The following is a 13,302-nucleotide window of genomic DNA, read 5'->3' as shown; positions in this document are numbered from 1 at the left end:
CTAAATATTTATGCTGTCAGCCAATGGCAGATGTCCAGGATCAAGGGTCACAGTTGAACTAGGGTGACGAGAGCCTCCTGTTTAGTGCCAGGATGTTTTCTTAGCCCTAGAAAGCAAAAAGTCTGATTTTTTTCTTTCTTTTTTTTTCTTCTATTACACCGAGTTGTGTATATTATAATGTAATTTCGAGCAACAGGGCCAAAATAAAATACAGACATAACATACATAAGTAAATCAGATATAGTTTTATATGCAGTCAATATTACAAATTGAATTTGAATTTGTTTAATTGTGCAGCCCAAGTATTGCATTAATTAGCATAGCGTGCTGTGGTAAATAAACCTGCTGGGTCTAACCGGCAGTGGCTCTGTCTGAAGGAAACAGCCTGTTCTCATTATGTTCCCATCAGCTGTTCTCCTTCATAATAGGAAAGACCTTATAACTCAGGTATGCTCTTCTGTTAGCGGCGGGAGGGTCTGGCGTGAGGTCACTGTTCTGCGGTTGCCTGTGTCAGTGTGCATGGGCCAATGACATCATGTGCCTTTTCTGAAGCCATGTTGTCTCTACTTTCCAGCTTTCTTTCTTTGTTCAAGGTTGAATGAGCTGTAAAACTGTTAAGCATGTTCTTTCTTTCAAAGGAAGCATTCAACTTTAACTATAGTAGAGCCCAGTCACTTTGTACCAAACATAACAACTCACACTAAAAGTGAAGCTTTTCCCAAACCACTAAGCAAATACCAATATTTGAAACCATTCAAAAGCATTTTACGTTGAAGAAGTCAGGAAGTACAGTATCATCCAAAACCCACAAATTTCTTGACACCAAAAATTATAGGGGCTGCACAAGAGAGACTCTAAGATCTTTTTGATGCATTCCCCATATCTAAAGTGTCTCTGAAGTGTATTTTGTTTTTGCATATATTACCATCTTCAGAAAATAAAAATGATTTTCCATGGTTTGCTTTCAGTTTATGTGAACAAAGAAAAACTTTATGGTCTAACGTAACTTCTTGAAAACACTGTAGAAACAAATTCTTGCAAAACTGTAAAATCTTTCTTGAGAGATTCAGATTCAGAGCGCTGATATTTTGGCGCTATAGAAAACACTTGAAGTGCTAAAGAAAAAAAAAACATTTACTGTAGGTGATTAAAGCTGTGTTTAACAGGATAGTAATTTTGACTGCTCTGCATGCTGAACTCCTGGCTTCAAGTGAATGCTTTCATGAATGGAAAAGTTTACAAAGTCCTGGGACATTTCTCTCGATTAAGGGGTTTTATCTTAGAAGCCTGGACGCTGATTGTCTTTACCTCTCTTTTGACCTAAAAGTGGCATCACAGTTAAGGGAAGCTTGGGCAAAGGGCACATGGAAATATTGAAAACGGAGGAAATGGTGAAGTGCTGAGAGGACTCTTAAATGCCAGTTGCATTAGAACAACTTTGAAAAGGAGAAAAAAATAATGATAATCAAATTGGAAGACATTTAAGAGAACAGATGATGAACTTTTGATTATGGTGAATAAAAGCGTAAAAACCTTATAGAAGAAAATGAACGATAATAAAAAAGGAAGTAAGTGATTTATTTGATCTGATTTTAGGTCAGCTTAGATCACTGAAGGAAACAGTCACAGTGTTTTCAGTACTGAATAACGACGACAGATCTTTTAAAATACTAAGTATTTGAAACCATTCAAGGGGTTATACAATGAAGATTCACATTTTCCATGATCATTTGAGGAAAAATGTTACTCTATGAAAAAACAGAAAGCTCCATACGTTTAAATTTTAGAATGTCCTTCTCAAATAAAAAATAAGCATTTATTGAAAGTAACAAAACAGCTCTGCAACTTTCTGACCTACATTTGAACATCTGAAAAGCAAGACTGAAGAGAAATATCTCAAGAAGAGAGGCTATTAAACTAACATTTAAAAAATTGCTATCTCTACGCCCCCAGCCTTCCATTATTATTATTATTAAAAGCTCGTTTTCAAAAACAAGTTGTTCTCTTCACTAAAGGCCAAATCACTTCGGCTTGTCAGTCTAAATGAAGAATTAAGGAACAATCTTAAAAAGAGATGGATGGAGCCTGGGAAACCACTGTAGAAGTTAAGTTACTAACCTTCCACCACATCTCTCCTGCCAAAGACCAAAGAGTTTATATAGATGTGGAAGCAATCATATTAACAGCTCTGAACATTTGTTTTCATCCCTTTTATTCCAGCAATCAGGAGGTTCTGGATTAAACTCACTATGTACTCTGCAAATGAATGATTAAGAGCATCAGATACTGTTTATGCTCCAGGGTTAAACATGTTGTATTTATTACAGGGCACTGACCACATGCCAGTGTAGATAGTAGAAATGACTCTTTCATTGCTGTCACACTTTTATGAGATCACCCTCAACCTTTTTTCAGTATGTTGTTCATACAAAAATTTTTTAAGTAGAAATTTCTAACAACTGCTACAATGGATTCTTCCTCCTTTATGTGTCTTTCCGCTGGTAGATCCAAGATGGATATTTGATGACCATGTTTATGAAATTGTAGGTACAGCAATCAAGTCCAAGAATAACCAAATAATATAATGCACACACTAAATTACTAACAGAATTAACATCATGAACTATTAAACATCTGGAGGAAATAACAGCAATAACATTTATTAAAACATCCGCTCACAGCAAATATGTTGCACAGACTCCTCTGGGAAGAGAAATATTTCACTGATGCAGGATAATCATTTCAATTACTTCAGCATTGTGCCAGGAAACTACCAAAACAGTAAGCCTTTGTAAGAAAGAAAGAAGAAGAAAAAAGATGACTGATGAAAAAGAACAGTTCAATGAGCCAGGGCTTCCTCAACTTCACCACAACCAATGTTCAGGACAGAATCACAACTCTCCACACTTGCTGTGCCATAAAATGACAGAGAAACATGGGGTGAAATGAAAAATAAAGTGGGATGTGTCCCAAACAATATGAGAAAAAACTTGCTATTATATTAAATGGTGCACTCCATATCATTTATCAAGCAACACTGCAGCTTGTCACATTAATGTAGAATATAACCGATGTGTGGTTATTGGTACGCATAAAGTTTATCATTTATTTACCTTTAAATGTGGTTTACCAATCAGAATTTACCAATCAGTGGTTTAAGTAACCACAGTTAGTGTTGAAGCAGCCATGTCAGGGAGATGCTGTGTGTATCGAAAAAGCCTTCTGAAAGTAGTTGCATTTAGGAATCTTTAAGATTACTTACAACAGAACAGCAATGCATTTTATGGATGACCGTTTCATGAACCTAGGAGAGGAGGACATTCTGACTTTGCTATGACAATCTGGCACTTCTGAATCAGTTACTGTAAGTATGTTTTGTTATTAGTTTAAGTATTTGCTACTGAATGTTCAAATGCGTGTGTGTGTGTGTGTGTGTGTGTGTGTGTGTGTGTGTGTGTGTGTGCGTGTGAGAGTGAGTGAGTGAGTGAGTGAGAGTGAGAGAGAGAGAGTCAGAGAGACACAGTGGAGTCTTAACCATCCATGGCTTGTGTACTGCAAACACATATGAGCTTCATCACTGTGTCTGTCACGCCACTTTGTTCCACTTTTGGGCTTGAACTGATGGTAAAACTAAGGACATTATTAACTGTCTTTACATTTATTCTGAAACATGAAGCTCGTGATTATGGAAAGGGGCATTACATTTCCGACAAGTGCTTGCATTGCCATGTTTGGCCAATCTCAATGCACTGGGTCAGTTGACCAATCAGAGCAGACTGTGCTCTAGAAACCAATGCATTTGAGAGAGGCGGGGCATAGAGGACCTACAATAGCATACAGTATTTGAAAAATAATGTGTTTTTTGAACATTAAAGCATGTCTACATATACTGTTACACCAAATAATGATCTTTAAAGAAGCATCATATGACCCCTTTAATATATCTATCTATCTATCTATGGTTATGTTTGCCCACAAAACCAACAATGTGCTAAAGTCTGTCGGAAAATTAAGAAAGAACATTGCAAGGTTTTTTTTAATGCATTTGTTTGTAATGCATTTGTGTACTGTGGACTGTTAATATAAATGCGATCATGAATGTTTATTAGGTTTGAATGTGTATGTAATGCTTGAGTATATATAAAACTGTTCAGACAAAAAAAAAGACATTAGCTGATATTGAAGCTTTCATACAAAAGAATCCTTACAAAAATGACAAGTTTGCCAATGTCATCAGGGAGTCGTGGCCTAATGGTTAGAGGGTTGGACTCCCAATCGAAGGGTTGTGGGTTCTAGTCTCGGGCCGGACGGAATTGTGGGTGGAGGGAGTGCATGAACAGCTCTCTCTCCACCTTCAATACCACGACTTAGGTGCCCTTGAGCAAGGCATCGAACCCCAACAGCTCCCCGGGCGCCGCAGCATAAATGGCTGCCCACTGCTCCGGGTGTGTGCTCACAGTGTGTGTGTGTGTGTTCACTGCTCTGTGTGTGTGCATTTCGGATGGGTTAAATGCAGAGCACAAATTCTGAGTATGGGTCACCATACTTGGCTGAATGTCACTTTCACTTCACTTCAGAAGGTTAAACTTGACTAAGGGGACTAAAACCAATCTGTTTCTAATTTAGGCCAGGTCTGGCCTTGGGTATGTTTCACTAGCTAAGTGAGACTCAGGGTTTCCAGTATGAGCTCTCTAGAGGAGTGTCCAAGTTTGACTGACACCATCGAATGGCTGGTGATGGCAGCGCCCTCATAAAACAGTCAAAACAAGTCAAAGTGTTTCCCTCAGTATGTGATTACAGCTGCCACCAGCACAACAAAAAAAATTTAAAATAATCAGAACAAGGGCATATAAAACTTGGAATGGCTGAATATCAAATAACTCTTATGGAAGTTATTATTCCCCCAGAGAGACTTGTAATCAGTCATCATCCAACTATAATGGTAGTATTTCTTGAGCACTAAATCAGCTTAATAGAATGATTTCTGAAGGATCATGTGAAACCGAGTACTGGAGTAATGGCTGCTGAAAATTCAACTTTGCCATCACAGGAATAAATTACATTAAAAAAAAAACCTTTGTGAGAATAAAAGACTTTTTACAAAGACATTTTACTAACGTCACATATTTAAAAGCGATAAGTGAGAAGAAAGTTTTTTCATTTTTCAGACAGTTTTGTTATCAAATGCAAAAATGGGATAAAAATAAAAACAAATACATAAAACTAAATTTTCTTACTTGGTTCGTTCTTAATTATACCTCACAAACTATAAATCAACTCTTCTCAGCTACTCAATATGAATGCTATACAGCTACAGTATGTAACAGATGGCTTCCATTACTCTCAACATACAATCATTTAAAAACCAGAAACTTCGGCTGTGATGTAAGACTGTTGGCCTTAATATATAGAGCACTGGTTGATCATTTGTTTTTAAGCCTTGCCAAGTCACTGGTTGCAAGTCCACAACTTTCTAATGCCATAACTGTATTTAGCTAAATTGTATGATTTAAAAGCTGCTGGTTAACAAATATGGCCAAAGTAACAATATCTATCTGTATAATACAGCTACACAAGGTTTTGTAAAAATATGAGATCTCTGAACAACTCAAATGTACCATCGGTTTTACAGCAAATCTTTTATCCGGTTTTGGTACAGTATGAGCTTTGAGGATTTGTTTATGGTAACTCAAACAAAGCCATTTAATGAAAACCAACTGTATATTGATGCAAAACATTAGTCATTAGTCATTTGAGTCCAACAGGGCCAACAAAAAAACAATCCAGTCCTGAACCACTTTATAAAATGTAAAGTACACAAACTCTTTCAGTACACAACAAATGTTGCTCTGATGTAGAGTACAGTTGTTTAATTGTGCCAGATATCCTATAGACAAAGACCCAGCACCATTGGCCAAATCATCGACCACACATGCTCCACTCACTCAACCACAAACCCAGAGAGGACTAAGTCTAACCATCCATTTCCTCACACTTCTCTCATGCTCACACCACAAAACTTTCAGCAGGCTGGCCTCAAAAGAAAAGCCTGAACTGAAGGTCAGAAGGTCTCCATCGCTTGCTCTGTAAAGCCAAAATTCAGACCAGAGATCATAACACAGACACAGCAGATGCTGGTATGCCAGCTGGGAGCTGACTGGCGTTTTTTCAGCCGCTCAGGAAATGTTTCAGCAGTGAGACGGTGACTCCCCTGGGAGACAAAAAAAAAAAAAATGGGGAGACAGAAAGGGATGAAGAAAGACAGGAATAGACAGACCCAGATAGGAATGCAAATCAGGGGTCGAGAGCAGGGGAGAGATGAAAAAAGCTTTGAAAGCTAATCAAATCGGTGAAAAAGGATTTAAAAGAAATCTTTTACTACTGCAAATATTTCAAAAAGTTTTTCTTTTAAAAGGAGACACTTGAATTAATGTGTAAATAAATATTTAATATATATATTTTAAACATTTCATGACAAAAACTTCTTGAAAGCACTTCAGCTGTTGTCTGTTGTAAACTACCCATGTTGTTTTACTTGGAGCATAAAGTCGGATCTCATACATATGAGTCTCATTTTCCGTGAGGAGGAGGAGGTCAGGTAAATAAGCGTTTCACATACGTACATATTCACAAACTGAACATGTCAGGTTTTTCCCTCACACAGCCTCTATAAAAGTTACCAAACAATTTACATGCTCTTTTTTAGCTAGTTTAAACAGAAATTTAACCAGGGTTGGATTTAGGACTGTCTGTAATTGTGTATATTATTTTTTCGCTTCTCATTTATTATGAACTTTGTAAAACTGTAACTAAAGCTAAATGTCATGTTCCATTACATTATAGATTTGGACCATTTTCCCAACTTTCTCGGTTAAAAAAAAAAAGAGAAATTTGTTGTTGCAGGTACTGCTGGCTTCACATCTAATGAAAACAGAATATATAACCTGAATCTGGTCTCCTTATAGTTATAGCATCATCGGGAATAACACTAACTTTAATTAAATTCTCATTTGATTATATTCATAATTGCATAATTATATAATATATTATATATAGGACTTATTTATTTCATTGGGTTATGTGATGCATACATCCAAGCAATAGACACTTGATCAACTGATTTACTGTAGGTTTTTAATGTCCAATATATTGATATCTTAGAAAGCAGGGTAGGCAAAGCTAATATGATATTACATTGTTTCATTACATTATTATTAGAATTCTGCAATTAAATTAAAATATATTTTACATAATATTTACTACAATAACCAAATAAATATAAGAAATAAAATAAAGAAATTAATAAAATGGAAGCAAATACTGTAACCAACCATACACTTAATTAGTCTGGTAAGTCTGCGCAAACTGGAAATCATTTTTTTCACAAATAAAGACCAGGCAAAGCTAATTTCACATACATACACTACACAAGGACAATGGCTAAGTGGTATACTGGATATAGCACAGCATAATCTAAGTTGAAAAATGTTTCAGCCATAGCAATATAGCCTTGCCAATGTATAGGTCAACCACATTAAGTAATAATTTCAGAGATGCTAACCCCATCCAGATCAGAATATGAAATCTCAAATGTCCTCAAGTATGGTAACAGTAACTCAAATTTCATTCAAAACATTTATCCTATCAGAACAGCACTTAAAAGAGCTCTGAAGACAAAAAAAGCATGTCACATGTCACGTTTCACTACAAACAAAAATGTACCCATTTCACATGCTTGATAGAAAAAAAAAATTGCTTTGTTTTGAAAAGATAAGTCACATCATCCAAAATCATGTCACTAAACAAGATTGGCACAAACAGACTTCATTCATCCAGACCAAATGTGTTTCCCCAGTCAGAGCCAAAAACTGAAGAAAGTTCTGAATGAGAAACATAATTGTTCACAAATGATCAAAACAGCCTGTCCTATCATCTAAATAATGTAGCAGAGTCAAATTTTGATATTCATAAACAGTGCTGAGTATAGTGCATTTTGAGAAATGCTTTCACATCTGACTACATTTGACAGAGAAATGCACTAAGCCCTGCATGTGCAAATTAGTTTGTATATAATTTTTTTATTCAGTATGATGCCCTTAAAACAGCTTTTCTCTAAAGAAGACAACAATTAACTTGTTGGTCTCAGGTAAAACAAATTAACTTGTTTCATACTGATGTAATGTTGATATTGTCTTGATACTGTACTTCTCTCAAGATCTCAGGGATTAAACTTTATGTACAGTAGATCTTCCAATTTGGACCTTCAAGACTATTTAAGTTGCCTAAAACCCTGCTTCAGTCGTGACATGTTTACACATAATCCAAAACAATTAATCAGTGTCCTGTGAAACTTTCAGGACAGGTAACTGTCTCATGAAGTACAGTCCAGTAAACCCCTTGACCCTGTTATGCATAATTATGCTTTACCAATCAAATGTACATTTTTGAAATTCACAAAACAATTAGTAAAGCTCTAATTCCGCAGTGCAACAGGGCTCATTTCACACCTGGAAAATATGATGGCGTAAATAAAATGGCTATTTTGTTATAATTGAGCCAAAATTTATGTCAGAGCATATAAGAGACCCATGTTCAGTCATAAATTCAGTTTGTATATTGTGTGCTTTTATATAGTGTGTTTGTTTTATCTAGTCATATTAAAATAATACAAAAGAATGTGTGACATCAAAGTAATGAAAAAGCATAAGCAATTTTTTGGCCTGGAGCAAGCAAAACTTTGCTCTACGTTATAAACAGAGGCTTTAATTTTCCACTGACTTGTAGGAGCTAATGCAATTACGCTCTAATAGTATCCATGTTTGTCTTTCAAACATCTGAAAATCATACACAGGCCAAAAGTCATCTATTGTCCTTTCATCTTCCATTCTGAACTCATCTCAAGTTCAACTTCCCAGCAGACTTCGGCCTTTGCCCTGCACCAGTCACAAAAGGTCAAAGAATCTCTCCATGTCCAATCAAAACAATTCCTACAGCTCAGAAAGAGCAATCAGCGGCAAATACACTACCAGTCAAAGGTTTTTGAACAGTAAGATTTATTTAGGTATCTCTTCTTTTCACCAAGCCTGCAAAAACGTATACTTTTAGTTAGCAAGGATGCCTTAAATTAACTGTGATGATAAGGGCATTACAAATTTTACAAAAGATTTATATTTAAGATAAATGCCGTTCTTCTGAACTTTCTATTCATCAAAGAAACCTGAGAATCTTTTTTGTAAGTCTCTTATACTCGTCATCAAGGCTGCAATTATTTAGGCAAAATAAAAAAACAGTAAAAACTATATTATAGTGAAATATTGATACAACTTTGATTAATTGAATTTAATTAACATAAATGTAATTTATTACTGTGATGGCAAAACTTATTTTTCAGCAGCCAATCTTTGGTGTGGAATGATCATTCAGAAATCATTCTAATATTCCCCAGCTCAAGAACCATTTCTTATTATTATTTTCATTTTTTTGTAACATGTTAAATGTCTTTAGTTTTGATCAATGCATCCTTACCAAATAAAAGGTTTAATTCCCCCCCACCCCCCCCCCCCCCCGCCCCCACACAGAAAAACACACACTTTTGATATATGTCATGAATACCCATATAAATATAAGGTAAGTGCTTACAGTAACTACTGGGTACAGTAGCACTTTTTAGAAAATGGCTCTTTGTGTAACACCTTAGGCACTGGAACCAGGCCATGCACTGTTCTCAAATTAAAGAGTGTTATATTATTCTCTCCTCATCATTAAAGAGATGAAACAGAAGAATTACACCATACTCCGAAACCCTATTTAACCCACCCCACCCACCATCACAAAATTCCTGCCTAATGGCATCATTACGGGCCATGTTCACGCCAGTCTCCTTGTAATCTAGGGGTATTCCGAGATGAATGTAGCTTGAGAGGACAAGCAGCAAAAGGGTCAAAGAGCTGTTTAGTTAAACAATAAGCTTTGAAAATGTTAAAAGCATTGAAAGCATCAATGTTTCTCCTTTCTCGTTTTGAAAGCTTTGGTAAAAGGTCTAACTATATGGAGCAGATGCGACCAGTCAGAGTGAAGAAGGATAAAATGCTCCTTAGAAATGTTAAGGTGATTATAGTGCCAAAGACATCAACAAGTTGTAGCCATGTCAATGTTCATTTACAAAGCAGGCTGTCAAACTATTTGGTAGGTTCAGCCATTTGAAACTGTGACAGGATGTAGAAAGAGCAAGATAAATCTCATACAAAATTAAGGGAACTTTTTTTTCATTGACTACAGAAAGACAAAGGGAACTATTTGCTTTGGAAAGCTGACTGATATTCATATCCATCCAGCTGCTATCATCAGGATCTTCAGGAACCTGGAAAATTCAGTCGGAGTAGTAATGGTCCCTTAAGAATACCATTTCTGCGTATTCTCTGTCTGAAGTTTATATCATTTGTCACAGCTTTTCCTGACAGTTTTAGGATGACAAGAAGGAACTGAAGAAGTAGTCCTGTTCGTCTCTACGATTCTCCAGCTCCCTAAAGCCTGTCCAGAAGCCAATATTTGGACAGATTCAAAGCGTGCACAAAATAATATGATATAGTACTAATAAAGAACAAAAACCCTGAAAAGAGTGTGAGATATATAGTTGAAAACGTGTGAGAAATATCGTTTCCAAACTCAGCCTGCTCTAAGTAGACTGTTTCTATGCCCAAAATCACACACATTTAAACACATCCAAGTTCAGGAACTGGATTACAGGGGGTCATATTTACAGACCTGTGTGTGTGTATTTGAGTATGCATGCATGTGTGTGTGGGAAGTACATCACTGGAGTCTTGGGAAAGCAGTAGCGCAGGGAGCCTGTGGCCACACACTTCTCAATGGGCCAACTGCTCTTTAAAAGATCTCTGGACATCTGAAACTCATTGAAGCCTCTACTGACTATTAACCCTTATTCAGTGCCCAAAGGGACTTTCTATTTCCTCTTCCAGGTCACATTTGAAAAGTTACCAGAGGATTAAACTTTTAGTTTCTATGCATGCATTTATCTACCAGTACAGTTTAAACCAAACTAGCTCTCTAAAAATGATCTAAATTAAAACAAATTGATATGGATTAAAATCTGTACATAGTTTAATATAGTCCTTCCTTTCCTGAGAGCAAGGTTTTTCTTTGATTTATGCAAAAAAAAAACACACATGAGCAATATCCAAAAAGCCAGCCACAGATTGACAATTTCTTGACAAACAAGCTGCTTGTGTTATGTGTTGTCTAAATAATGCATATTCCACTCCTTTGGCTGCATCTTGCATCTGCAAGGCTTCATAAAATGATCTACAATAATGCAAACAAATAGGCGACAGGCCGAATTCAGTACATCTGGAAAAATGATTTACCAATTTTTGTGAAGGAAAAGGCAATCTCGCTCTCCCTCTCCCTCTCTAAGAGTCTTCTTTTGTGTTGCAAATCTTTCGGTTTAGTTACAGTGGACAGCGCATTCTGAAGCAATAACCAGATACAGCGTGCATCTTGAAAGAAATTCCTGAGCACCCCAAGGAGTGGATGGAAAATGTATTTGGCATGCTGCATTTGGACACATTAGGTCAGATTCAGGTTGGGAATGAAGAAGGGGGAGGCTTAACATCTCTTGAGACTATACTTTCTTTTGAGACTCTCTCTCACTCTCCGAAGGCGTTTGAAGAGTTTAGATGCATAGTTTTTCCATCCTTACTACCACAAGAAGTTGCTTACCCTGCAATTTTATATTTTTTATGCCATCATGTTGTTTCAGCTTTTGTAGATTAGAGAAGTAAACTTGCTCTTGTACTTAAACTAATTACAAAGTGAAAACTCCTGTGTTCAAAGTCTGAGTTTTGCTAAAAAAAGTGAGTCTGTCATTCATTATTCAGGTCCTCATATCATTATTTAGTATATCAGGTATACTTTAGACAAATCTAAATGTATTAAATGTACATGGAACATACTGACTCTTAACCCATGTCTATTAAAAACCGTTGGAATACTCTAACTGTTGTGTACAGTCGGTAAAGTACCTTCCATGGAAAAATTGTGCACTAGCAGGCATTCAAATGCTTCCAAGCTTGTTCCGCCTGGATAGACGGAATGATAATGACAGTGAATTCAGTGCACAGAACATCTGGGCACTACAAACAATGCTTTGATACCTCCTGTAGGTGTGAGACACTTCAGCATGCAGCAGCTCTCAGCAAACTAACAGATTTGTCATGTTTCTGGCAACAAGACCCTCTTTAAGATGAGCTACATATGTAAACATCCTTAAAACAAGAAACATTTTCTTAACAAGAAAAGTTGTGTAACTGAGAATATATAGTTCATTTTTATAATATATATATATATATATATATATATATATATATATATATATATATATATATGTGTGTGTGTGTGTGTGTGTTTTAAGAATAAACCAAATTGCATTAGATTTACGCTTCAAAGAAGAAGAAGAAAAAGCATTTATTCTGATATATGTATTCAGATTTTAAAGTAAAATGGTCTAGTTTGGTGTTAAGACTGGAAAACACACTGTAGTTATAGGTCCTGTAAGGGAAGAAAGGAACAGGTAATACTTATCAAACAAAACTTAATGTCCCCCTAGAATGCTAGGAAGGATAACTTTGAGCAAAATAAAAATAAAAATAAAAGAAAGAAATTAAATTAAGACTTAGTTAAATAGACTTGAGTAGGATGAAGACATATTTCATTAAGAAGAATAAAAGCTCATTTGCTTTGTTTCATGTACCTGGGTCATGAAAAGGCACCAATGCGAAGTTGTACAGTGTTCTCTGAGGTCTGCTGAGGGATGTTTCCAATATCTTCGATGCTCCTTCAATTACTTGCACTAAATCGTCGTACATGGAGCCGGTGACATCAAACACAAACGCCAAGGTGGACGCTCCCTCGGGGATTTCTTCATTTGTGTCCTGGGCTGCTGACAAAACGTGAAGAACTACTATCAGACCAAGAAAAAACAGCGAAGGTCTCAGGTCCATCTTGAGATTTCAAACTGCTCCTCGGCAACAACAAAAAAAAAAACCTCGACAGAAGATTCAGCGACGAACTGAGGGATAATGACAAGACATTGGTTCGAAATGTCAACACGGGCAGTACTGGGGGGAAATAAAGTCTTTAGGGAGACAAAAATGTGAAGAAAAAAATCAGAGTCAGATTTCTCCTGCCCGTCGCTTGCGCGAGGATGCTTGGAGTTTGTTTTAGTGCACGCGCGTCCTGCTCCTCACAAGTTTCTCAACACACTGTCGCCGTTACAAATGCTGA

The 13,302-nt window shown here is 36.4% G+C and overlaps 1 protein-coding gene across 2 annotated transcripts in view; it reads right to left on the bottom strand.

Annotated features, from left to right (window-relative positions):
• Positions 1-13,019, bottom strand: part of hmcn1 (hemicentin 1) — an 85,804-nt gene extending 72,785 nt beyond the window's left edge. For both annotated transcript variants that reach the window (XM_026290767.1, XM_026290768.1), the window contains exon 1: positions 12,770-13,019. In XM_026290767.1, coding sequence (XP_026146552.1) covers positions 12,770-13,019 — 250 coding nt within the window. The remainder of the gene's footprint in view (positions 1-12,769) is intronic.
• Between the last annotated feature and the right edge of the window lie 283 nt (positions 13,020-13,302).

Source organism: Carassius auratus, chromosome 20 (genome assembly GCF_003368295.1).
Source record: "Carassius auratus strain Wakin chromosome 20, ASM336829v1, whole genome shotgun sequence".
Taxonomy (NCBI): Eukaryota; Metazoa; Chordata; class Actinopteri; order Cypriniformes; family Cyprinidae; genus Carassius; species Carassius auratus.
This window is presented reverse-complemented; position numbering and strand designations above follow the sequence as displayed.